Source organism: Amblyomma americanum, chromosome 8 (assembly GCF_052857255.1).
Source record: "Amblyomma americanum isolate KBUSLIRL-KWMA chromosome 8, ASM5285725v1, whole genome shotgun sequence".
NCBI lineage: Eukaryota > Metazoa > Arthropoda > Arachnida > Ixodida > Ixodidae > Amblyomma > Amblyomma americanum.
In genome coordinates this window covers 14,014,380-14,041,311 of record NC_135504.1, presented here as the reverse complement: position 1 = coordinate 14,041,311, position 26,932 = coordinate 14,014,380, and the positions used below count along the sequence as shown (strand labels likewise).

At 49.1% G+C, this 26,932-nt stretch overlaps 1 protein-coding gene across 1 annotated transcript; it reads left to right on the top strand.

Annotated features, from left to right (window-relative positions):
• Nucleotides 1-26,932, top strand: Axn (protein axin). Its single transcript, XM_077633873.1, has 13 exons — nt 1-269; nt 5,589-5,780; nt 6,617-6,913; nt 8,378-8,644; nt 9,293-9,567; nt 10,491-10,779; nt 13,118-13,330; nt 13,622-13,891; nt 16,642-16,871; nt 17,544-17,681; nt 18,610-18,795; nt 20,787-21,059; nt 24,838-26,932. The coding sequence occupies exons 2-13, from the start codon at nt 5,682-5,684 to the stop codon at nt 24,962-24,964; spliced, it is 2,664 nt and encodes an 887-aa protein (XP_077489999.1). The 5' UTR covers nt 1-269; nt 5,589-5,681; the 3' UTR covers nt 24,965-26,932.

The following is a 26,932-nucleotide window of genomic DNA, read 5'->3' as shown; positions in this document are numbered from 1 at the left end:
GCTGTCGGAGTATGGCGGCTGTGGACATGTGCGGCGATGGTGGGGGACGGGAATCGCAGTGCGGAATTTGCGTTTGAACTTGGGTAATCATCCCGGGCCCGTGTTCCCGGCCGCAGGCAGTGCCTTCCGAAGTCTTCGACGCAACGAGTTTCGATCGTCACGCCGCGCAGTGCCTGCGCAAGTTCCCTCAAGCGCTAGGCCTAGCGCTCGTTTTCGGCACCTTTACTTTTTGTTTTTGCGGACTCCTAGGGCTCGAGCAACCAACACCGGTGAGTAGCGATCCTGCGGTGCCGTGTGTCAAGATTGAGCCGCTCGTAGCACGCATCCTCCCCAAAGTTTCGCCCTGTGTTGAAGACGAGCGCGTAATTCGTGGCGACTTTGTGTGCCGCTGCTCGCCCGTGCAAAAACTTTTGCTGTCAGGAAGTAAAAGTCGAAAGCAAAAGTTGACCAGCGGCACTCAAAGCGAGCCTTGTGCCGCGGTAAAACTTCATGCGCGGCTAGGCCTACGACGTCGAGTTTTCGCCGTTTTACGGACGTCCTGACTCGAGAAACGGAAGCGAGACATCGCTTGACAACTTCTTGGATTCCGTCTGACGCCTACCCTGACGTGCATTTGTTGTTGCTTTTGTTTGGGGCTCGCGAGAGGTGCACGCGACAGACTCGGGAGGATCTGGTTCATTGCTTGTTTTTCTGCAGGCCGCTGTTTAGGCTTTGATCTGCTTTATATCGCTTGCCCTACTGTGCAAAGTTCTGCCAGTTCAGGGGTAAATAGTTTGCTGAGATAAAAAAAAAATGTTGCGGCTTTTCTTGTCCAAAATTGGTGAGGTGAAAGGAGAGGTAATGGGGTAAGGAGGGGGGGGGGGGGGGGGGGGTGCGCTCACGGAGCGCCAGCGTACTATGAATGGTCAGTGTTAATGAACTTGCGTGGTTTCTCGGTAAGCTTACGTCTTTAAACTGCTAGTATGACATTCCTCAACAGCAGATGCTTGCATGTGCCAGATTTTTGATCCGGAGACCGAGATTTCCCCCGATTTATTATTTTTTTTCGGTGTTTTCGTTCAGAACTGTTTGATTTTCGTTACACAGCTCATTTACCGTCACAATCTTTTTCGACTGCGCAGCATATAGCAATCTCTTGACAGATTGTGATGCTGCAGCGTTGGTAATAAGCACAGACGGACACGGGCATCTATGAAATATTCCGTTGTCATCGCGTAATGCTTGACTTATCGTGGTTGTCATCGAAATCGAATTCGCGTGTGCACAATAAATAAGACATTCCTCGCATTAGCTGTAGCCGCCCTTGTTTGTTTGGTTCTTCGGTCAAAATAGCTGGCTCAGCGGATGAAACCTTGGTGCAGTAGTATTGAGTGAATTTTGGGCTTTTGTTCGACCGCGCGTGCATGAATGAGAGTAAAGCAAAACGCTAAAACGGAAGCAGTCTACAAAAGTTTCAGCTCGTGGTTGATTGTCAGATGCTGCGCCACTCTGTGCTTCCGTCGTTTGGCTAATACGCAGCACACGACGGAGCGAACAGTAACCACTCGAAACAATGCCGGGTTCCTCTGGAGAGCCTCTGCTTAAACTAAACGGATTCTGTTCCCCCCGGCTAACAATGGACCCGCTGCGCTCCAAGGAACGTTCGAGAGGACCCTTCACTACAAACCGCGACCCCTAAGCGAAGTGGTTTTGTGCCAGGGCCCGAGTTCGGGGCCATCGACGAAACCGCGAACAGCGTGCCCCGAGGGAACGCCGTAATGAGATCAAAATGCCTGCGCTTCGTGGTCCCTTTCCTTTCCATATTTTTTTTACGGGGCTACGACCAATCGCGGATTTATAATAAACTGTGGCGATCTCCGGTTTGTGGAAAAACTGGTCGGTTAGTGTGTCGTCCGCGCTGCAGCGGGATTCAACGACCGATCGTTGGATGTCGTGTAGTGGGACAGCTAAAGTGCCTGCGGCTGTGTCGCGTAGCAGACGACGCAGAGAACCTGTGGGTGGTCCTTGTCGTCTGCGTGTTCGACGTTGGCTCCGCGATTGAATCGAATTTTGAGTAACGACGCGCCCGGATTGAAGGGAGTTAGTGCGATATCGGAGCGGCCGTACTACGATTCCCGGTGAAATAAACTTGCGCGGCGTGCTGTGCTCTTTGATTTTCTTGGAGCCGCCTGGTGAATTGCCCCGCTCGCGCTGCGGTCTGTAGCGGGATAAACCTACACAACCGTTCGGAATATAACAGTTGCCATCATCATTTATCGCTGACAAGCCCGCCAGGTGCGACTGCGTTATAGTGGCTACAGTCTTTCGCTAATAGGTGTCGAGTCTTTTGTGCCCGCCGACATGCTAAAGATTCGACGCCTGTAAGCTTGATCGTTGTCTGCTTAGTTGCAGCAATGCCTTGCATGTAGAAGTCGTGACCAAAAAAGCGCTCAGATCGTGTTCCTAATCTGTGAGCAGTCGCTCCTCCTCTCAAGAGAGAGGGACGTCACCTCCATTCGCCACGTTGTACCAGTCGCAGGGAGATACTTCTCGAGATCGCGAAGAGCGCGGATATTTCGTATTTTACCGTTTTTCACCTGTCGCGGACGGGGATGATCGCTGGAGCGTGTAATAGGTGTTGACAGGGCCGAACGCGCATGTTAGCTGTGGTTTTTGCGCTTTTTTTTTTGGTGGGGAGGGACCTTGCATCATGCGGGATACTTAATTCTGATTGGTCCATCCTCTGAGCTTGTGGGAAGGAGGTTTTGAACGCCGGGAAGACGGGAGGCGACTGGGGCCTTGGGTCTGTCAGTTTTATGCATGCCTCTCACTTGGTACAGGAGAGTTGGCCAGCTAAGGTGCATTTTGGAAGTTAGTGCGAGGCCATAGACTATTGAGGACAGCTGCTACAGTCCGAGAGAATGTGAGCATGTTTTCGTGTCTACCGGTAGAGCTCTTGTTTTTGAAATTCGTTTTTTTTCCCCCGTTACTACGTAGTGACTATCGTGTTTTTGCTTACTACTGCATGTACCTCTCGCTGGGGATTTCTTGTGTTTAAAAAGTGCGTGTATTCAGCAGGTTCATGACCTACAAGAGCATAAGTTTTGAGTTGTGCTTGTGTATCAGTCTTCGTCCTTGCGTGTGAATGTTGCTTTCAAAAATTGGGTGCAAAGCGGCATGAAAATACTTCCAGATGCACTCAGTGCAGCCAGCCTCTACAGATGGGAAAGGTGCCATCTGTCCACGATACCAGTGTACTGTTGGCCTCGAATGTTTGCTGGGTGCAGGTGTATAGGAAAAATTTACTTCGAAGCTGTTGCACAAGACTGTCACTTGAAATGTCTACAAGTATGTGTGGGAGCGTGCATGCTCCAACAACTGATAACATTACCAGGAGGCTGGGTCGCGGGGCAGTGCATCAATTTTTTTTTTGTAATGACATGCGTCCCATAAACTTTTGTGGCCAATAGTACATTCACTTGTGTTTTGCGGCCTTGGCAGGCACTTTTAAGGGTGCCAAAATGTAGACGCACTCGTGTGCTACACGGTGTCAATACATGAGCACAAGTTGGTTGAGATCGATCCAGAGCGATTAGCTGTGGTGCGTCTTGTAGGCATGGGTTCAGCTTTGTCACGTAAAAGACCATTAGTATTACTTTCGGTTTCGATAGCTTTGCAATAGTTGCGATAGTGATAGTTGCGATAGTGATAGCTTTTCTTCACGAACAAAGCTGTAAAAGCCGATTCATCGCTGAATGCTTGACGTTTAATAAATAAAAAAAAAATACTGCTGTGACTGGGCTTCGAACCCGCGGCAGCACGAACAGATCAGCTTCGCTGGCCACAGCACGAGAGCACTATGCAATTGCTGCAGCCGCTCACTTCTCATGTTGAACTGCAACGCACTCTCGTGTTATGCATTGCACATTGTCGCCTTCATCAACTTTCATCTACGGTGTGAACATATCAGATCAGCTTAACATCAATCAGAGCTTTACCTGAGTCTATTGTCGTTGCCAGATGTGCGGATGACCCAGCAAAGCAAAACCGTGAGCCAATCAGGCTAAACAAATGCTTTCACACGTCTACTTGGTTTAACCACGTTAGAAATGTGCCACTTCTTTTCCTGCAAGACAGCTATATAATGAAAGGGTGATGCAGATGGTCTGCTTTGCATAGATTCTAACAGTGCGGCAGCAATTTACTGTGCTTTGCTTCAGCAGCACAAGGTAGCACCTGTGTGAACATGTTGGATGTAGTAGGCCGCAGGTTTGTGTGAGGTATGCCTGTATGCAATGGTGATAAGTATTTTGGAAACAAATAATGGGCTTGGTGATGCTGAAAAGTTATGCCGAGTTGAAGCCTTGTCAAGTGGTCACAATTAAAGCAAACAGAAAAAAAAAGTGCTAATACCTTGATCACCTTTTGATTTGCACTGGTATGAATGTTGTTCATTGTCCTTGGTGATTTCGTTATGGTCAGGAAATGTTTTTTGTGTTTTACTTTTGGAACTTGATGTTCTAGTGTGTAGCATTCTTCTTATGGAATTCTACACAGCAGTGTTGGAAGCAAGGATAAGCAGTTTGACTGTGCCATTTTAACCTGATGATGGTTATCCATTTGGTATTTTCTGCTGGTTGTCTTAACCTTGCAAAACAAGTTGGCTATATGTTTCTTTTTTTTTTTGCCTTGTAAAACCCCGTGCACAAAAAAGACGGAACTCTAGGAGAGGACGAGACGAACACGAGCGTGCTAAGTGCACTCGTGTTCGTCTTAGCACGCTCCTGTTCGCCTTGCCCTTTCTTAGTGTAAAGTCTTTTTGTGCGCTGTGTGTCACAAGGTGTTACGAACTGGTGCAATGTTCCAAGTTACTTGTTCTTTTGAGCAGTTTAGCTGATCAGTTTGGAAGATGTGGCATGCAGTAGATTGGAGTGAATGACAAGTGGACAGTGAGCCTTTTTATGGCACATTTGTTCTCTCTTCTGGTTTTCCCCAAGATGCGTGTCGTACTTTAAACGGACACTGAGGAGAAATTGAAGTTGGCTGGTATCGATAGAATACCAGCTCCTGATCACAAAAACGCCGCTCTTGCTGAAAACAAACCTCTTGTAAGGTAGAAAATAGCAAGAACCAAAATACAGGTATCGTCGCCACGGGCCAATCTCGCAAGTACAAGCGTGAAGACGTCATAGGACAAGAGACGCCACCTTGGAGGAATTTTCCTTCCTACATGGGGCCGCGAATCTCTGAGGCTGACAAAGGAAGGTTGCGCGGTTCAATATTGAAGTAAGTTTTGTTTTAAAACCGATAGTGCACTCACAACGAAGACAGACAAAAGACAACCTGAATGTTGGAAGCAAAGAAAACTGATGCTTGGCGGCGCCACAGGCGGCCAGGAGAGTTTCGATTTGTTATGGCGCTTCGCGTTTATGAGCTTTGCGTGCCCCGTGGTTTTGTTTTTGACGCGCCTTGATTTACAAGCGCCGAACAGCAGAGGAACTTTATGCCAGAGGGCACCCTATCAATGAAAAAAAAGTGGGACCTTTGTGTCGCCTTTTCTTTCGACTGAGTGTGTGTCGTCCACCCTCTGTTTCCCTCTCTCCCCGGAGGTGAGCGTCGTGATGGGGCAGGCGGAGGAGCTGCTTGTCTGGTGGTGGCGGGGCGACGGGCGGAGTGGTGGTGCACCCCTCGCCTGAGGGAGGATGGGGGATGGCGACCCCGGGGGTCGCCACCCCGCGGAAGGCGCTGACAGCCTCCAGCACCGCGAGCGCTCGCCACGGCCCCCCTGGGACCCCGGCAAGGTGTGTGGACAACATGCTTTTTCTTTGTGGCCCAGGGGCGGTGTGCGAGCGTCAGACACTGGTGAATGGGCTCGTGGGACCGGTGCCTAACCATTCATCTCTTGTATAAAGTTGCCCTCTATCTATGTCGTACGGGGTTTCTCAATCTTTTCAAACTGGGAACCTCAGTGGCTTTCAAAAAGGGCTGAGAAACAATGAATGCCTTAGCTTCCATATCTTGTTAGGTAATGCGCAGACAAAGAAGAGCGCGCAGGTATGGACCTTATTCACTATTAGATTTGACGAGCTGCAGGAGGTTCCGGCACCGTAGAACTTCACGATGTTCATCCTTATTTCCTGTTTTTGAATCCTTTCTTTTAGGCACAAAATGGCCCTACTTATTCTGTCCAGCAGGGATTTCAAGTGTTGCCAGCATCGCTGACTTTTTGAGAACAGCTGTAGACGCCTTGAAAAAGTTTGAAAAGTCGTGTGCACAATTGTAGATTCCATGCCGAAGGGATAATGGTTGCATAGAGAAAGTCTGCTATGAGCCATTACAGCATGATTAGTACCAAATTAAAGAAAGCTTGGTCAAGGCATGCATGGGTTTAGGTACTCTGGGAACACTGCAAGAAGCTCTAGGCTTCCTTCGAACACAGTTTGAGAAGACCTGGTGTATGTTAATGTGCTCTTTATTATGAGAACTTGTTTTAGTATGTCAGGTTCTCTCAGGACATTTAGGGACCGCTGTCATTTTGGGTGTCATTTTGTTTTTTTTCCCCATGTCCCATGGTCCTTGACAAAACCGTGGGAGTTGCAATAAGTGAAACCACACTGCTTCCTTCTTTCTTGTTCAGGCCTTCTTTGCGGAAATGGGCAACTCCCCGGGCGGCTCCGGCTGCGGATCGGTTATGGCAGGGCCGGAGAGCGGTAGTGGCGGCAGCCGTGCCTCTGGGGCCACTGCCACCAGTGCGGGTGTCCCCGAGGGTCCCCTGCGGTGGGCATGTGACCTGCGCAGCCTGCTAGTGGACCTCGATGGCCTGCGCCTCTTTGAGCAGTTCCTGGCGCAGGAGGGGGCCAGCAAGGACGGCCTCTACTTCTGGTTCGCCTGTAACGGACTCCGCTCCAACCTGGAGCCCTCCACACAGCTACAGGTGGGGGCCTGCTCACTCCTTTGCCTACTTTTTTTTTTGTTTACAGCGACGGCTGTTAAGGGCATGCTCCCCAGTTTTGTGGCGGCGTTGGCGTAACAAAAAGGAAAAACAAGGAGCAAAGGGGAGTGGCCCTGTGTGTCATGACACAGATTTGTGCATCACCTGCATGAAATTGTGCTTGCATTGTTGGCATCTCTTCGCATAGAGGGCGCTACTTGATTGCGCAGTGAATGGCGCATTCAGCACTGCAAATAGCTCTCACTGAATCTGGCATTACACAGATGTAGTACTTGTCAGTCTATGGGTATTTGCTTATTCTTACCTCAACGGCCTTGCTGTGTATTACACCAAGAATTGGCGTGAAGTTTCGGCTGTAATGGTTAGAGATGATTTTTGATGCCAGTCTTGAATTGGTGATGCTCCTCCAACAAAGCAGCTTGGAGAGGAAGTTTTTTCCGCTCTTTCATTGTGCACAAAAAAAAAAATGCCTTCTGAAATATTGCTGTATGGGTGTGCTGGATGTAAATGGAAAGAGTGATGCAAAAAATAAATGCCTATAAGCTGTAACTGTGGGTGGCCATTAGTTTTTGTGCAGTCAGTTTGCAATAGTACGACCTGCTCTTCCAGTTATCTATTTGTCACTGTCAGAAAGCTTCTCACTGCGGAATGCACCGGAAGAGCCTGTGGTAATTTCATGCAGTCTTGTTATGGGGATAGTCTGTAATGGTTTATGTTCAGATAGTTTGTGGTAAGGGTAAAAGCACCTGAGGGAAGTGGTTGCCGAGAAATTTTTCCAGACTCCAAGCAGTGGGCTGTACTCGAGGGCAACCGATGCAGGTCATGTGAGCCCGAGAGCACTAGACTGTCATTGCAGTTGTCATAAATCAAGCACACATCTTGAAGATGGGCATTTTTGAAATTCAAGTTCAGCAGCAGAGTACTCCATCTTTTTTGATAGCAGTCCTGTACCGGTCATGCATTGCAAGGATGATTGTAGTGGTACAGATAGACATGGTATTTCTACTTATAGCGGCACAGTTGAGCAATAAAAGCAGTGCTAATGATTGATGGGATGACCAAAAAGCATGTCAGAATCTTGTTTTTGTACAAATCTTTTTAATGTTTCATATGTTAGGTACTGCGTGACATGCCCAAGGGAAGTTTCACTAGTGAAATTTTGTATTTTTTTATTTTATACTTTTTGTTTGTGATTTAAACTGTCTGAAGGTAAATAATATGATGCAATGTGTTATGACTCGTTAATGGAGCAGTGGCTCGCAGAGATTTATTCCATCAGTGGCAGCAGCATTCGTGCAACTAACAGGGCTGTGCGATGATTTGCCAGAGCTAAGCTGTACAGCTGAGGTTGTCCAGAGGGTCAAAACTTTTCCTCTGCCCTGCTGGACTGGTTTTTATTCCTTTCCTCTAACATGGTCCCGTGCCTTCCTTCTCGACTTCTCGCAGTACATGAAAAGCATCTACCGGCACTACATCCGCAACAACACGGTGGAGGTGTCTCCTAACTTGCGCGCCAAGATCACTGAGCGCATCAAGGAGGGCGTCGTGGACGTCTCACTCTTTGACCAGGCCCAGCGCGAGTTTGAGCTCTTCCTCCAGCGGTCGGCCTACCCCAAGTTCCTTCAGTCGGACCTCTACGTTGAATGCGTTGAGAAGACCCACGCTGAGGCTCTGGCGGCTGCGGAGGCGGCAGGGGGAGGAGATGATGGACAGGTTGGTCAGGGCCCGCAGTTCGCTGGGCTTTGCCTTCTACTTGACACACAGGTTTGCAGCTGGGGCATGATGATGAATTATTAGAATTTGTTGCTGGGCTAGTTGGTACATGTTTTTGGCCATAAGAAGAAGCTGTCAGAAGGGCGTCGTTCTGTCCATCTTTCTTGTATCCGTGTTATGTTGCGCCTTCTTATGACCAAAAATAGTGAATTATGCTGGTGGAGAAGCGCAGAATAGTAGTTCAGTGGAGCCTTATTTCAGCGAACAGGCAGAAAAGTGAAAAATACAGTGGAATCCTCCTACAACGAAATTAACAGGACCAGCGAAAGCTTTCGTTGGGCAGCACCTTCGTTGTCATGAAATCAGGCTAGAACATTGACAGATTGGACTGGATATTCCATGAACAATGTTTTTTTTCCAAAAATGAGGAAGTGTGCTATATAAAGCTTATGCTGTGAAGAAAAATAAGTGAAAACCAGTACTTTTTTTTTTCCCAATAATAGTTGAGTCTTGGACCTTGCCCTCTCCTGTAGCAACGAGTCGGTGTAGATTGGTGGTTATGCTGCTTTTTTTCTTCTTTTTTTTTTTGACGTCTGAGCAAGCAGCTTTTCGGCAACGCCTTCAGCCCCTCTACCCTCTCTTGCACAGGACTCGGCAAGTGGCGATGAACAGAGCTCCGCAGATGTGTCGGGCGTGGCCGCCGATTTGGGGCCAGCCTCCGGGGAGGAGGAGAACGCCTCGCCGCCGGTGCTGCCCCCCTTGGGCCTGGAGATCCTGCCGACGGTCAACGAGGACGAAGAGCTGTCTACGGACGCATCTCCCGCCCCGGCCGCCCTGACTAGGCGGAATGTGCGTAAGCTGTACCGCTATGGCGAGCAGCTGCCACGGCTGGTGGCACGCATGACGTCGGAGGCAACGGCCGGGTGAGTTTGGGGCAAGCGTGTTGGTGGATTGTAAAAACTGATGTTTTGAGAGAGAGGAAATGTTTACCATATATTGCCACATATAAGTAGATCTGAATTTGTTGACTCCTGAACTTGCAGTCCTTCCTGGCCAAAAAGAGGAAGCGTGCTCGAAATTTCAGTAGGCACATCCCCTCCCCTGCCAGTCCTATCTGGCCAATGAAAAATGTATGTCTACAGCGTGGTTTTTTGGTGTGTAGTTCTTAACTGTCCAGCGCTTAGTCACGTTACCTTTATCAACCTCCTGTGCAGTGCACAACTTTTCTTTCAGCACATTGGAATTCCCATGGGATGTTGATGTTATGGTGTGCACACACGTTAAACATCTCAAAGCGGTGTAGGTGTAACATTGTAATTGCAAGGCGAACAGCCGGACGCCGGTAGAAATCAAAGGGGATGGAGCATGTACGTGTCCCAACTGAATTGGTGGTCATGACTGACGAATTACAGGGTTCTCGGCCTCAGGGTTGTACAGTGAGCCAACGATATGTTGAGCGTAAAAGAAGGAAAATGAGAGAGCTAGATATGCCTTGAAATTAGGTGTCTCCACACTGCACTACAATAGAACTTTGATAATATGAATCTTGCCCATATGAATTGAATTGAATATGAATTGTGCCCATTGTGCACGATGCACTCTGGCCAGCGAATTTTACAAATTCATTTCATCCAGAAATTAAATCAATCGTGATCGTATCATCGAGGTTCTACTGCAGTTGGAAATGTGAACGCAAGGCGGCCTTACAAAAAAAGCTAGCTGGTCACCCGACCAGGAAACCACGACATGTTGGCTAAATGCCAGATGTGTGTCCAGGATCTACGGGAAAAGCCAAAGCTCAAGCTGGGGTCACGGGCACTCACGGTGTCGCTGCTTGTGTGCACAGGCCCAAGAGTAGCAGCGGCAGTGGAAGTGGAAGTGGCACATCACTAGGCGTCCCGCATCCATACCACGTGCACAACTCGGCCTTTGTGCCGCCCTCGGCCCAGGATAGCGAGCTGCACAGCCTGTCATCGGGCGCCTACACTGACGACACGGGCACCGATGTGGACAGCGTGCCCCCTTCTTCGGCGTCAGCCAAGGAGACCCTGATCCAGCGTGCCACCCACCGCATGTCGGTGCGCAAGAACGCCAACATCAACCGGGACTCCCTCGGAGAGCACGTCATCATCCCGGTGAGTGCTTGCCATCTGTCGCTCCCACCAAAACTGCGTTAGTAGACGGGGCAAGGGCTCTGGCCTTGAGTGAGTCCTTGGATGAATATTGACCTGATGCCAAGCCTCGGTTCTAAGAATACTGCGCATCCCATTGGAACTCGAGTAGATGGGCGCCACTTGCTTCGTCTGTTGCGGGAGTTTTCAAACTGGCTTCCTTGAAGTGATTTTTGGTTTCACCAAGCTTTTAACCCTATGCATGCCCCGCATTTCATTTACCTATTTTATTGTTGGAGTATTCATAGTATAATTGCTCAAAGTGCATTGTTTCATTGCATACTGTAAGTGCACATTACCTATATTATGTTCAAGAAGTTCCACATCTATTTTGAAGCACTGTGTTACTGAGGCTGATACGTTGAGCAAGCCGTTTAGAGGGAACGCTATGAGGCAAAGTCTAACCTGAAACAGTTTTTTTCAAAAAACTGCGCCCTCAAACCTCACGTAAGTTTATCTGCAATTGGAATCGATTCTGTAAGGACTGTTTTTTTTAAACTGGTTTAATTTAGACTGTCGGCAGGTATCGGGAATTTCTTTTTTTTCCATTGTTTCTTTCGTGCCAAATCTACACATGCCCTTGCAAAAATGAGTATGCCAACGACACCTGTTAGCAAAGCATAAAAACACGCTGAACTTTGAGCACTTGATAGATGGCAGAACAAAAAACAAGGTGGTAGATGGCTGTACCGGTATTGGTTTGCATGCAAAAAAAGCACAGCGAGAAAGTGGTACATACGTGTACCAAAGTCCTACAAAGGGTTAACCTTGTGGAATTAAATAGCATTGCTGCAAATACTATAGGTGGAAACACTGCAGGTACAGGCAGTTTAGATTGCTGCAAATGCCGCAGGAGCAAGCAGAGTCAGATAATTGACCTAAAGATAAGGAAAATAGCTCTAAGACCAGCGTCTCTCCACCCCTCCGTCCATGAACATAACTGCAGCCTTTATAAGCTCTATGCAACCTTTAATTCTTGACTACCCACATGTTTTCGTAAATGTTGTAACCCAGGGGCTCTCCTTTGTGATGGGTTCATTTGCTCAACTAGTGTTGGTACTGCTGCGATGAATTGCCGCACTGTTTATTCATCAGTATATACCGGATTTACTCGAATGTAACGCGAGTTTTTTTCCGGATTTTTTCTTCTTAAAGTCTACCCTCGCGTTATAATCGAATACCGCACTTCGATTGGCCTAAAGCAGTGCCGCGGTGCAGCCATTTCAAAGCAATCAGCTTGGTTTCGGCTTCTGCACTTTTGCGATGTTACGCTGGCAACATGGGTACCATGGAAGCCAAATCCTCATCCATCCAGAGTCAAAGTGTTGTTCTCTGTCATTTTTTTGTGTTTGTCGCGACCTCGGGCTGAATGCGTCGTCGCGTCGTGTTCTTGTGGAGTCGCTCGCGGTGTATTGATTCAGTGCACACGATGGAAACGCATCGTGCTCAGTACGACGCTCGTTTTAAGAGAAAAGCGATTCTGTTAGCTGAAAAGGTCGGGAATTCTGCGGCAGCTGGAAGGCTTGACCTCAACGAGTCAACCATCTGCGGATGGCGGCTGCAACGGGAGGGGCTTTTTAAATGTGAGCCCGACTGCAAAGGATATCATGAGCCTCGCCACGGCCATCACGTCCAGCCGGGGAAAAAAGTGTGGTGGACTTTGTTATCGAGTAGCGCAACCGTCTCATGGGGGTCAGTGTCGAGCTGATCCGTTGGAAAGTTGCTCGGGAGATGGGAAGTTCAGATTATCTCGTGGGTGGGCCCAAATGTTCATGAAAAGGAATGGATTCTCTCTCTGGGGAACAACATCGATGCGGCAGAAGTTACCGGGAGACTTCAATAGCGAAAAGGAGGGTTCCGTTTCTGAGAACTCGGCCTCCGAAAGCGAGGAAGATGAGTAAACGTGTTGATCACGATGTCTAGTAAAGGTACTTTGTTTTGCGTCCCTAAGCCTCGCGTTACATTTGTGGTTTTATTTTTTCCCGCTGGGCAGCATGTTAAGTCACCCCTCGTGTTACATTCGCGGTCATGTTACATTTGAGCAAATACGGTACCTCTGCATGTTGCCACTAGTGCACTTGTTTTGAATGGCGCCTCTTCATATGTGCGACATTATTTGGTGGCCTGCTCGCACTACAACCATGGGGAGGTTTCCTTTGCACATCTGCGCTCTGTGCATTTGGAGTATGGGGCTGCGCTCTACTGTTGCTTCCCCAATTTTTTGTCCCCTGTGTGTTCTTTGTGTGTGCCCTCACCTGCTGTGTTCTTCCGCGCACGTGGTGGTGGCGGGCTACCCCTGCAGCGGACGCAACTGGAGCACCCGTACAGCCTGGCAGAGAAGAACCCGGAGAAGTTTGCCGCCTCCATCATTGAGAAGCTGCGCGCCGTCAAGAAGCAGGCCGACTGCGGGGACAAGATGGAGCGCTTCCACCGGGCGCAGGCCGAGGACTTCCCTCCAGTGCCCCCCAGGGGACCCCCCGTGGTTGGCGGGGGAGCAGGGACCGCGTCTGCCTCGGTGAGTTTCAAATGGTGTCGGTAGTAGTAAGAAATTTGGTGTACTATCTTTTGAGTTCACTTTTAGGTGTTAGAACTTTGGTTTATGCTGACTACACTGGTATCTCTGTGCGGTTCGAATGAACAAGCTTTCCGTATTGGGAGCCATACACCAGGTATGAAGACATGATACTATAGTTTCCCTCGTGGCCAATATCTCACTTGCAAGTTCTGTAACGAATCGCCCTCGTTCTCACTTTGTGTGCAAAAAGATAAAGGAATAGCCTTTTGATGTGTGTGCCTGTCGTTGCAGTCTGGTGGAGGAGCTTCGCTTCCGGGCTCTGGCACGGGTGCAGCAGCTGCGGGTGGCTCAGCCAACCCCGGCTTCTGTGAGCGGCTGTTGGGCATTCCAGCGGAGGAGGTGAGCTCCCAGAGCATCCTGGATGAGCACGTGTCGCGCGTCTTCGACTCGCCCCTGTCGCACACACCTCCACGGGCCCCCTCTCCGCGGCACCGCTTTGGACCGGCCATGGTGCCTCCATCACCGTATGCGGTCCTCGGCCACCAGCTCTGGCACAGGAAGGTGCGTGACCTTCTAGGTATTACAGGTAAATTAAAAAAAAAAAAGGATTCCAATTTTATGCAAGAGAAGTAGGGGGTATATGTGCGACCTGTTTTTCAAAGGCCTTCGTTTAGCGTCTGTAACATTCTGAAATGTGTGTGGTTTCAGGATATACAGCACAAGCTTGTTGATTTGAACTTGGTAAATTTGATGTTATGGTTAATTCGAACTGATGCCCGGGCCCCATCACAGCCCTGTGTATTTAAATGGAAGAAAACGCTCAATACAGTCAAGCCCGCCTATAATATCCCGAAGTTATATCCCGTAGTTCATAGAAAGTGGACCACAGCTTCAAAGACAGTTGCTTGTCAAAAAACTAAATTTTTTCTTTGCGAAACAGTCCGCGATGTACGTCTGTTTTTGCAGCGCAGATCCGATGAGGGAGGTTTCCAGTTTATTTAAAGCAGAAGCGTGCTCTTCGCCAAGCCCCTTGGCATAGACGTTGTTTGAGGCTGTCTATGTAGCCCATTGCTGCAGGCGCGCTTATGGGTGCTGGCTCCGAAGTTTCATCCTCATCTGATTCCTCCGCGTCACTCTCGTCCTGCACTTCAGAAACGATGCCCTCGCCCATGCATGGTTCCGCAGTGTCGGTGTCGTCATCGACAGAAATAAAATCTCTCCAACCAATGTCATGACCCCCCATGTAGGAGTCGACGACGCGCTGCCACAAATCGCCACCGGGCTGGTCATCTTCCGAAGCATCAAGCTCGGCATCAGGCACTTGTGTCGACGAAGCCGGCCTTGCGGAAGCACTTCTGCTCGCCAGTGGCCGTCACCTCCGCCCAGGCCGCTTTCATCATCTCTACCGCTGAATATAATGGAAATGGGCACGGTGTTCCCGTCCACCATCACAAATTACAACCAGGGCCCAAGATTTGAACGAAGCCACCGAAACGTCCACACCGCAACTACAGTTCCAGCCACTGTACCGCAACAAGAGTGACAAAAGTGTGCGATGGGGTAGATGTGCAACGTGCACAGCCGGCAATCAAGCCAATCAAGCTAAAGATACAGACGCACAGTGCCAGCGGAGGGACCCATGAGGGGCGTCCGTGAGCGTCAGTGCAGCCACATCTTGGCTCCCAAGAAAAGCCTGCTTCACAGACCGTGGCCTCCGCAATCAGCACCGGCTGTGGTGCGGTTGATCGCGGAGGCCACGCACGGATTTGCAAGAGAGTGAGGAGAGGGAAGCGGAGCTGCGAGGAGGGGCGGGGGGGGGGGGTGATCTTGGAAGGCACGTCAATGGGGAAAAGGTAGCTTGCTTGAGAGCAGCACGAAACTGGGTGGGCAGTTGGCCTGCGATGAGGCTCAGGGAAACATAGCACGTGCCGGGCGGCGCGCAAAGAGGTTGGAGACAGGTTATCTCGCATCGCGGCGCCGGGTTTACGCCGTCTGTTCACTGTAACCGATCAACAGGGCTTAATGACGTTTGTTTTACGTGTGATTTTGTGCCATTGGAACAATGTATATTTCGACGGTCGCGCAGGTCTCGTTCGTTATATGGGGGCTCGACTGTAATTCGAACAAGTCGGCATCCGTTGCGGTTAATTCGAACTAGGAGTCCCTTGCGACACCGCTCCTTGTAGATAGAGTTGACCTGTAGCGAGTACAATGCACTGCTAATCTACTGGAGATGTAAAACAATGGAAAAGAAAATATCTGAGGGCACGATGCTGGCGGAGCACGCGCTCCAGTGCATCCCGAAGCAGGCTTTCGCTGCCTTGCACTCGCCCGCTCCGCCGATGCTTTGGCGCAAGTCGTTCCAGGTTTTCATTCTGATGCGGTCGCGATCACATGGTGTCCACAACGCACTATGGCGGTTCGGGTGCTGGCATCATGTGTTTTGTTGGTGCCGCGAGCTACGTGGACAGCAGTGTTGAGACGTTGGAGCCGTTCACTGACGCCGATATAATTGAGGCTGCATGCTGTCAGCAAATGTCACTGGGCTCATGAGCAGTGAGCACAGCTGACAGTGATGTCCGACTGCGGCGACGAGCATATGCCACTGCCATGTGCATGTAGTGAATGTGAAGTAGCATCGGCGCTCGATGTTGCAGCATGCTACCTCTCTGCCAGTGAGAACTTGGGACGTTGCACTGGAGCTCTTGGGCAAGCTGCAAATGATGCTGATGGAGTCTCGGCAGAAGAAACTCAGGCAAATGCACATCACTGAATACTTTTAATTTTGACAACCCTTCCCCGTAAATAAACACGTTTCGAAGCATAAATAGCATCCTATATTCCAGCACTAAAGCTCGCTGCTCACGCAAATGCATTCTAGTACTTAGTTCTGGCGCATAACTGACCGATCAATTTATTTCATTTGCCTATAGGACCGCATGGATTTAATTCTTAGAATCGCCTGCCACAAACGTGTTGCACCTAGCTAGTGATAACGAGTCTAGATGTGACTGCTTCGGATTCAGCCCGCGCGGTGGGGCGCAATGACCATTCATTCTAGCGCCCATTCGATAATTGGAACTTTGCTTAGTTCGAACAATATTTTGGTCCCCTTGAAGTTCAAATTGACGAGCTTTTACTGCATATGTCTCGGTGCTGTAACTTCATGAGCAATTGCAGTCGGTAAAATCGTACCAAAATGCATATTTTTAAATGTTGCTGTAATTATATAATCAATAGCAAAAGAAACGTTGCAGAAAGCCCTTGCAAAACGGTTTCTGTGGAATGTAATTGGTGTCACCGCACTGCAGGAACGTGATGCCTGCTCCAGCGACAGCGGTGCCGTGCGGGACTTCTCGCCGGACGATGAGGCAGTGCATGGCAGCCGGAGGAGAGTGCAGGGGAGCAACTCGGCGTCTGGCGGAAGTGGCGCTTTTGGCAAGACATTTCGGAGTGGGCCGCAGCCGTCGGACAGTGGTGTGGACAGCGGAGCCAGTGCTGTGTGCGAGCAGCTGCCTGTGAACCAGGGCGCAACGGAACGGTGAGCAGCTGGATGCCTTTTTTAGTCTTCTTTTTGTTATGCACTAGAGACCTTCAGACTGATTGAAACTGTCACCCAGCCAGTTTCTTTGAGAATCTCAAGGTCCGCTGTGTAAAGTTTATATATAATGACAGCAACACTTTATGGCAGTTGCCTGCTAACGTGATGCTTGATTTTCCTGTCGTTGGGGGATTTTAAAAATTTTTCTGAACGCTGTATGTCAGGACAGGCATTCTCAGTTTTTTAGCCTTTGGGAACCACAACAGCTTTCAAAAAGGTTCTGAGGCACCCCATATGTCTTGGATTCCATCTTTTCTGGCCGAACATGCATGCAAAAAGGAGCATGGAGATGCGTGGCCCCTAAAAAATGTCAAAATTCAATTAATAGTGACTGGCTCTGTGTAGAAATGGTTAGTGTGGTCAATCTCAAAATAAAATTGAGTATAAGAAACTTGGAGGTTGAGGCATGCATGGATTCAGGTGCTTGGGGAAACGCAGAAAGCCCCAAGAACCTAAGGGTCCCTTGGAATGCAGTTTGAGAACTCTTGTTTCAGGATAAAGGGAACTGGAGCACGATTGCTATGGTGGGCTCAGTGTTGTGTGTTCCACTTATGCGCCAGGTGGCTTCGTTGTGGGCTCGTGTCTCACCCTTGGCTGTGATTTGTCATGCAGGGTTAACACCTGGATCCTGAACCACAAGGTCCCCGGGTACCCCTTGGGTCCCCCTGATCCAGAGAGGGACTCCTCACGAAGCCACAAGAAGTCCACCACATCTGGCACATCGTCACGATCCAAGCAGAACTCTGTCGGGTGAGTTCGTTGAGTAGGGAATGCTTGAGCAGAAATTTTGCTTTTCGGCTTGCACAAAAAGTGGAACCTCATTAATTCAAACTTGAGGCACATTTGGACAGATTCTTTTGGTTGTATCAGCATCAAGTGCAGGAGCTTCGTATAGTTTGAGCACAACATAATTCAAACAAATTCTGTGTCCTGTTAAAGCCAAAATTCTCAAGTTAGAAGTTGACCGTGTGCGAGTATGGATAAAGTTCGGTATTGCAGCAGAACCTTCGCGATACAAACATGGTTGACACGAATTGCGGGATGATATGAATTCTTAAAATGCCCCAGCCGGAGTGCGTTATGCACAGTGTGCAGAATTTCGATGTACCGAACACTCTCCCATGCCACTGCAGTATATATGAACGCACGAGCCATGCCAGCATCCTGGAGCACTAAGCACTGCCCATACATTGCCGACGACGTGATCGCTATAGTTGTGCAGTACGCACTGGGAGCATTGAGTGGCGGCACAGGGCATGTGCATTGCTGACTCCATGATCACCAGTTGTGCTGTCTGCACGACAAATACTGAGCTGTGGTCGCGCAGTCGTAATAAATCTCGTCAGTTGTAAACAAATCTGTGTGAATGCATATCCCTTCATGCTGCTTACAGGTTTTGTTTGTTCGGGTGATATTAATGCTTTTGTGATCCCGTGAGAATTGTATCATTGAGATTCTACTGCATATGTTGCTGTAGTGTATAGGGAATTACGGTGCAGTGGTGTGGCTTTTAGGTGCAGTGGGTATGCTTGTGTTGGTGCAGTTATTACACTGCATTGGGGATAAAAGGTAAGTTACATTTATGTTCTCTTTACCATGTGCCGAGGTGCCATTTTTTTTGTTGAAAAAAAATTCTGCTTCCTAATGAGGAATCCTCTGACTATCTGGTTGCACACAGCCCAGCTCGAAGTCGTTCGTGTGGCATTCCTTCTGGCTGCGGTTCGGTCCCTGGCTCTGGCTGGGGCCCCCAGGATTCTGGCTTGCCGCCCACTCAGCAGCCTCCGGACACCATGACTCAGCTCGTGGAGGCACGGCGCAGGCTGGAAGTGAATTACAGCACAAGTCAGCAGATGGCAAGGGCAAAGTAAGTTTCCTGTGGACTTGTTCTTTGTAGAGTCACATCCCGCTACAACGAAATTCACGGGACCCATGAAAAATTTTGCCCAAGCGAAAGCTTGATTGGCACGACGGATCATGAAAAATGTTTATTTTGAGAAATCTGTCTGCTTTGGCCTTTCACAGGTTCGAAATCACTGCCGTTACAGTCTGGAAATTAAATTTCGAACATTGGACATTTTCACATAATAAACGTGCCCGCTACGCTGGCTATCAAAATCATTTTTTTCCACTTGCTCATTATGGGGGAAGTACAGTCGACGACCGATTTTTCGGACATGCTTGATTATTCGGATATTTTTGCGGCACCACGACACGGCCCATAGAGCCAATGTATAAGCGCTCCTGAAATTTTGGACGCACCGCAACTGACTCCTCGATTTTTCGAACCCCGTTAACACTGGCCCAAGCTGCCATATAATGTGTACAGTGGAACGTCATTAATTCAAACTGCAGGAGAGATCGAAAACTTGGTCAGATAAAACGAAATTCAATGTTAAAGAGGGCCTCTTAACTTGCGATGCTGAAATTCTGTGCGAGCCGGCACATTGCGCATGCATGGTTTCGAATTTGTACTGTTCTTGAATGTCTTCCGCCGCACGAAGTTGAACAGTAGTCAAAGTTCGCGGAACTCATCTGAGCCGAGTCTTTCGTCCTGAATACGGAAAGAGGTAGCAGCGAAGCACGCGGGAGGCGTACTGCTTCACGGGGATGGCGAGCGCGGGAGGAAATGGTGGTGCATTTCAAAGCGAGGTCAGCGTACTATCATGAGCAATACGAGCAGGAACATGAGAGCGCCTGGCAGATATCTTCAAACCCTCCTTGTGGCGATGCATGGCGGCCGCTTTTCGCAACATTGTGGAAAGGGTTCTGCTGCACTGCCTGCTTCTGAGAAATGGAAGAACGCACCTCCCTTCCCACTTTGTTTCTGAAAGCTGCCACCACGCATTGCTACAAGTAGGGTTCGAGGTTATCGGGCACGCGCTCTCGTACAGGCTAGACGTCTCTCATTATACGCAAGCCACCGCAGAGTGCATATCGCCAGATACGATGCCGATTTTGGCTCTAGTTGCTAGGCCTAATGACTAAGGCCAACGCCGACAGAGCGCTTGCTTCGGCTGTTTCTCGGTTCTTATTCTTTCGCCATCTTCGTGTTCTCGTTCCGGCCCATCGTACTGCAACCACAGCGCAGTTCCCGCAGCGGCATGTTCACTTTCCCGTTTAGACTGCCTCAACCCGTGCGTTCATCGGCGACATGCCAAGGGCAGCACAGCCAGGCCGAGCTCGTGAAAGCGGTCGCTGCCTGTCGTTTGTGCACATATCGCGCGGCGAAATTTAGTTGTGAGGAGCTTTAGATAATGTCCAATACAACTGGCCCCTTCCTTCAGCACAGTGATAATAAGTTCATGATTTTTTCGGTGAAATTTGATTTTCTGGACAGCCAGATTTTTTGGTTGTTTTCACGGTCCGTAGAGAGTCCGAAAAATCGGTCGTCGACTGTAATTGTATTGCTTTATATAGTTTGCTGACTGAACCAGAAATACTTCGTTATGGAGGACACTGCATGAGGATTACCGGTAATTTTCTTGTATCTAAAGCAGAGAAAGTTGTGGCAGAGACGTTCGCACCAATAACACCAAGGGGAAACTGGTGCAGTTGTCTGGAGGGCTGCCGTTGTGGCTGTTCATCCAGCGTAGAATTGGTGGGAGGCACTCAGATCTTTGCACCCACTTCAGTGGCTGAGTGGCTAAGGTGTTTGGTTGGCTTGGGATCCAAAGGTTGCGGGTTTAATCCAGGCCGTAGCAGCCACATTTTAATGCAGGCGAAATACAAAAACTTCCGTGTGCTGCTGTGATGTCAGCACACATTAATGTTGGGGTCACATGGTGACAGCGACCGCTGGCAGTGTAGTGAGAAAGCTCAGCTCGCTCACAGTGCTTTCTCTCCCTTTCTGTGCAGAAAGTGGCCCAAAGCGACATCGCGCGGGCCGATCCCTGGACAAGCGGCCGGTGGCGGTGGTGGGCCACCCCTGGCGGGACCAGGTGTTGGGCCGGGTTCTGTCCCTCCTCCTCAAGCCCAGCAACAGCAGGCCCCGCCCTCACCCTCCACTGAGATGACTGTGATTGGCTACTGCTACTCAGGGGAGACGGTCCCCTACCGGACAAAGCTTGCCGGCCGCGACATTACACTGCGCCAGTTCAAGTCACTCATCAGCAAGAAGGGAAACTACAGGTGTGGCCCTGGGGAGCAGTGTTGGTTGCATGGGGGCTGGCTTACGTCATAAACAGTGCACCTCTGCATGGCTGTTCAGAGCTGTTTGTGCAGATTAATTTTTTAGAATGGCAGCACTCATACATGACCATAAGTGGCGAGAAATTCAAGCTAGCTGTTAAAAGAGAAGCTGAAATGGTCGCAAAGAACAACGGCAGCGCAACGCAAAAATGGACAACCACCTGCGCTGACTCGTTGCTCTGCTGTCGTTCGTTGTAGCCATGAGCCAACTAGCCTGAATCACCAGCTGCCGTTGTCCCTTGTAGCCATGAACCAACTAGCCCGAATCACCAGATGTTGTTCCTTGTAGCCATGAGCCAACTAGCCCGAATCTCAAGGTGCCGTTGTTCCTTGTAGATATGAACCAACTAGCCCAAATCTCCAGCTGCCATTGTTTCTTGTAGCCATGAACCAACTATCCCGAATCTCCAGGTACCATTGTTCCTTGTAGCCTTGAACCAACTAGCCCGAATCGCCATGTGCCGTTGTTGCTTGTAGCCCTGAACCAACTAGCCCAAATCTCCAGGTGCAGTTGTTCCTTGTAGCCACAAGCCAACTAGCCCAAATCTCCAGCTGCCGTTGTTCCTTGTAGCCATGAACCAACTAGCCCGAATCATCAGCTGCAATTATTTCTTGTAGCCATGAACCAACTAGCCCAAATTTCCAGCTGCCATTTCCTTGTAACCATGAACCAACTAACCCAAAACACCAGCTGCCGTTGTTCCTTGTAGCCATGAACCAACTAGCCCGAACCACTAGCTGCCATTGTTCGTTGTAGCCATGAACCAACTATCCCAAATCACCAGCTACCATTGTTCCTTGTAACCATGAACCAACTAGCCCGAATCTCCAGGTGACGTTGTTCCTTGTAGCCATGAACCAACTAGCCCAAATCACCAGCTGCCATTGTTCCTTGTAGCCATGAACCAACTAGCCCAAATCACCATCTGCCGTTGTTCCTTGTAGCCATGAACCAACTAGCCCAAATCACCGTCTGCCGTTGTTCCTTGTAGCCATGAACCAACTAGCCCAAATCACCATCTGCCGTTGTTCCTTGTAGCCATGAACCAACTAGCCCAAATCACCAGCTGCCGTTGTTCCTTGTAGCCATGAACCAACTAGCCCAAATCACCAGCTGCCATTGTTCCTTGTAGCCATGAACCAACTAGCCCAAATCACCATCTGCCGTTGTTCCTTGCAGCCATGAACCAACTAGCCCAAATCACCATCTGCTGTTGTTCCTTGTAGCCATGAACCAACTAGCCCAAATCACCATCTGCCATTGTTCCTTGTAACCATTAACCAACTAGCCCAAATCACCATCTGCCGTTGTTCCTTGTAGCCATGAACCAACTAGCCCAAATCACCATCTGCCGTTGTTCCATGTAGCCATGAACCAACTAGCCCAAATCACCAGCTGCCATGGTTCCTTGTAGCCATGAACCAACTAGCCCTAACCTCCAGCTGCCATTCTTCCTTGTAGCCATGAACCAACTAGTTTATCACCAGCTGCCGTTGTTCCTTGTAGTCGTGAACCAACTAGCCCGAATCGCCACTCTGCATCAGTTTTGAAATGTTTTTTTTTTTTAATTCATGGTGATTGAACAGTCCGAATGTATGAAGCTTCTAGGTGAAGCATGCTAAGTAATTTTGCGCTGGCATTTAAAACAGCAGTAGTGTTCAGGCTTCTCTTTACTGCGTCATTGTTGCCGAAATTTCAAACTTCCCTCTGCCTTCAACCTCATGGTGCCTGGTGTCTTCCAACGCTGCCAGACAGCTCTGCACGGGCTTTATCTTCGTGGCGTTTGTTTTCTTTCTTCATGCAACTGTTCTTTCGCTGTTAACATGGTGCTGCCATACATTACGTCATTACTGCGACCCCTGCCTGTCGTTGTGCACTGTGGAGAAGCCCGGGTGCCTATGCAGCTTCATTCGGCGATTACTTCACCATTTGAAATGCTAGCATGAAAACACCGCACTATATACCTGAAAGTTTCACATGTTCAGCCACTTTAGACTCGTCGACTTCTAAAATCTATTCAGTTACCATTAAGGTACCAATTTGGCCATGTGGTACAGTGCAGCTAGTTGTGGGGCCATGTCTGTTTTTATTTTGTAGCGAGAGCTACACTGGGCTACCAGTCGAGCATTTCGCGGAACATGGGAGAGGCCAGTTGTGTGCATGCGCTGTTATCGTGGCAACCAAAGAGGAGCAAAGTGCGGCGTGCGCTTCACTGTCGCTGCGCCCGCTCTACCGTCAAAGCTGAGCGTGATGTCACGTGGATGAGCAGTTGTGCACATGCACCGATGCCATGTTTACTAGAGAGACCCCACAGCCGCGCCGCGGTCTTCGTCGACACCTCGCCGCACATCGCTCTATCTCCTGGACATCGCGTCGCTTGCGCAGGATTGCGTATAAAAGGTGGAGATGTAGTGGGCGTCTGTATCACAACGTTTGGCATGCATGCTGAGGAGAGTCCAGCCGCTGCTAAACGGCGGTATGGACAAGAGAAGATTAACTCTTCCGATCCTAAGGTTGTCGTCTGGAACTTGGCTTGAACCTAATAAGAACGCTGGAGTCTGTGTGTATGTGAAACAAGGTATCACGGCTGTCAGACATCTCCCTTCGATCGTGGTGAATAATGGTGAAGCCTGCTGTGTTCGGCTTCTGGAAAGCGGTATTATCATCCAAGGAGTCTACGTGGCACCGGGAACATCTGTCAAGCAGACGATTGATGTGGTTGCCACGTGCATACCTGCCTACGGCACGATTTCACAGTTGTGTGTGACTTTGGGCGATTTCAACAGGAAACGGGACTCTCTTAGTCAGTGTATGCAACAAAAGTTTGACTGTAATTTAGCTTGGACCCTCACGTCCAGACTACACAGTGGGAAACTACTATAGTACTTGTATACTAAAGAGGCTCTACCAAATCGGAATACTGTATCGACAAAATTTTGACTGCTGCATGCTACTTCACAGATCATCGGGCAGTCTTCGTCTCTGTCAAGCAAAATGAATAAGGGATGTGCGTACCCAATGTCTCTCATTGCTAAACATACAGTGACCACAACAAGCTCCGCCACGGAAGCGTATACCTCTCGCTATGTATATCCTGGCATAGCCGAGCTAAGCCACTGTCAATTTTTTGGCATTTCTCATGTCTTTGAGCCGGCGTAAATGGTTCTTTTTGGGAAATGCTGCTGGAAAGCTGCACTTCCAAACAAGACCAGATGGACCACATTATGGCCATTGGTATTGAAATTTGAAGGCAAAAAAAAACTAGCCTATTTTGACGCATTTTCTCAGTTTTAAACTGTTATGTGAGAATCCGAATATTATGGGATTAAAAAAATTTTTTTCCCCACTTTTTTGCCCTGAAAGACCCATATCCCCCCTTTCAATGTTATTGCTGCATAAATAACTTTGCCAGCTTGGCCCTGTTGATTTCTATTGGTGCGTTTTAGGTTTTTCCAGCCGAGCATTCATGCTCATTTCCTGATAAAAGATGCATGCACAATATGAGTGGGCTGTAGTGAGCCAGTGGCACGTGTCATCAGGGGCTAAGCCAATAGACGCATATTAGTGCAGATTCAAGTGTTCATTTGGGGAATGGAAGGTGTGCTCTGAACTTGAACTGCGCTTTGTTTCACTGTGCTGAACATTTTGAATCTTATGTACAACCAGACGGAACACTGTAAGACTCCCCCTCACCCTTTCTCTCTGTTTTGGCCCCAGGTACTTCTTCCGACGTTCCTGCCAGGAGTTTGGGACGGACGTGGTCTCCGAGGAGATCTCGGACGACAACGAAATCCTGCCTCTCTGGGAGGGGAAAATTTTCGCCATGGTCGAGCCCATCGACTGAACAGTGACGAGAAAAGAAAAACGCCAGTCATGTCTTCGCCGCCGCTGTGGTTGCTCGGGCTACCGGTGCCATCCTACACCCTTTCTTGGTGCCATCCTGCACCTCTTACCATTCAGCCCAGTGACGGGTTGCACAATACTGGAAGATCTCATGCAAGCTCTGTTTTGTGCAAGTCGTGCTACCGCTGCCAAATTGTGAAAGTGCATTGGCCGTGTGGATTGTTGTTTAGCTGTGCGCCGGTTTTCATCACGAGTGCAGTGTCGCCGGCACCCGAGGTTCCACCTTCCACTCAAGAAGTTCCCCAGGGAGATATGGCGTTCTTGGCAGCACAGGAGTCGAGTTTCCATGCATCATTTTGTGTCGCAAGGTAATTCGACCAGGTGGTGCAGCTGGCCATCGCTTGCATCCGTGACATCTGTAATGACGGCATCCTGTAGAAGTATCGAAGAACAACAGCGGAAAATGTAGTGCCCATCCCCTGTTGGTGCTTGGCAAACCGGTTTCATGTCGTCACTGAGGTGTCACTTCGGGTGCTCGTGAAGACCGGCGACCACGGTATCTCTTGCATCGCCGCACATTTTGCGTGGAGGCTTGCAAGATGAAGGAAGATCAAAGTCTGCCTTGTGTTCTGTCTTGTAGTTCTTTTGCATTTTCAGTGTAGTAGTAGTGCGATGTGGTTGGAAGAAGTTTGTGCGAGACATCGAAATCCTTTCCTTCTGCCGTCGCCAGCCGCTTGGTTGGATCCCCATGTGCGGGGGGTCGCTGGGTTTGAAGAGGAATGGATATAGCATTTGTTGGTTGCTTTTCAGTGCAGTTGTTTTTGCAGTGTGCTGCTGGTGTGTGTGAAGGTGAGACATTTTTCAAGAACTTTGCTTGTCTAGACAACGACAAACTTTGCCGCTGCGACAGCTGTCATGCTACTGTTTTTGATAAGTGCTTGTGCGCCACAACTTTAGTTGTTTTTTTTTGGTGGGTGCACCAGTTTGCTTTTAAAGATTTTGGATTGAAAACGTCAGTGCTTGATGTTGTGCCAGGTCGCCTGGTGAGCCAAGCAGAGGGATGTCTGGCCAGCGCAGTGTTCAGTTCCAAGGCATACACTGACACATCCACTTCGGAATGCTTTGTTTTTTTATTGGATTAAGTTACTCCCTAGCCGTAGAGGGCCATGTGCCTCAAAAACTGTTCCCATTAGTGTGCAAGGGTTTGCATGCATCCATATGTGTTTTAAATTATTTGAAAAGTTTCACATCATAAAGTTTCATTTTTCGCTGTGAAGCTTTGATCGCCACCGAGGTCTCGCATTGCAACCTCTTCACCCCTCTGGTTGTCTTCGTCAAAGGTGTTGGTGTGACCACATCCCACCAGCTTTGACCACCCTGGTTGAATATAGAGTTTTTAATCTAAAAGCTGAGAGTTATTAGTTGCAAAACGTGTTCTTTTTTTAACTGGAACAGGCCATGGCCCGATTCGCTGCATATATTTCAACGGAAGATTTTTTGAAGTGCAAAGTGGCAGAGCCTTGGAGATTCTTTTTTTTTTTTGTGCCTCCTTTTTGAAACGAAGTCACTGTTGTGGACTGCTGTGTTCTCGTCTATTTATGTGTCATCATGTTCCTCTCTTTGCTGTTGCCATGTCGATGAACTCGGTTGCGGACTCGCCGCGTCGTCAGCAAGGTGTTATGCCAAATGAAGATTGTGCTTCCATAGGACTGCTCGTTGGAACTTGTTCCCCACAGCCCCTCCCCTCCCTCGCTCTTTTATCACGGTTGTGTTCCGCCTCCGCGGCATTGTGTGTGTGTGTGTGCTCGTGCCTGTGTGCAAGTTACAGTTGAGGTTCATTTGGCCACACGAGACCCTGGTTGTGTGTATGTGTGTTGTTTTTATTTCTGCCCTCTAACTGCTGATTGTTATAGGTGGTAAAGTGTGGATTGTTGTCTTGCTTAGGGAAATTGTTGCCAAAAAAAGAAAA

Bases quoted from the DNA above. Each gene is read 5' to 3' on its own strand.
- Axn (XM_077633873.1), top strand. From the start codon at position 5,682: ATGGGGGATGGCGACCCCGGGGGTCGCCACCCCGCGGAAGGCGCTGAC. The intron at 8,645-9,292 runs GTTGGTCAGGGC...TCTCTTGCACAG, and splicing joins GGGGAGGAGATGATGGACAG to GACTCGGCAAGTGGCGATGA. The intron at 18,796-20,786 runs GTAAGTTTCCTG...CTTTCTGTGCAG, and splicing joins CAGCAGATGGCAAGGGCAAA to AAAGTGGCCCAAAGCGACAT.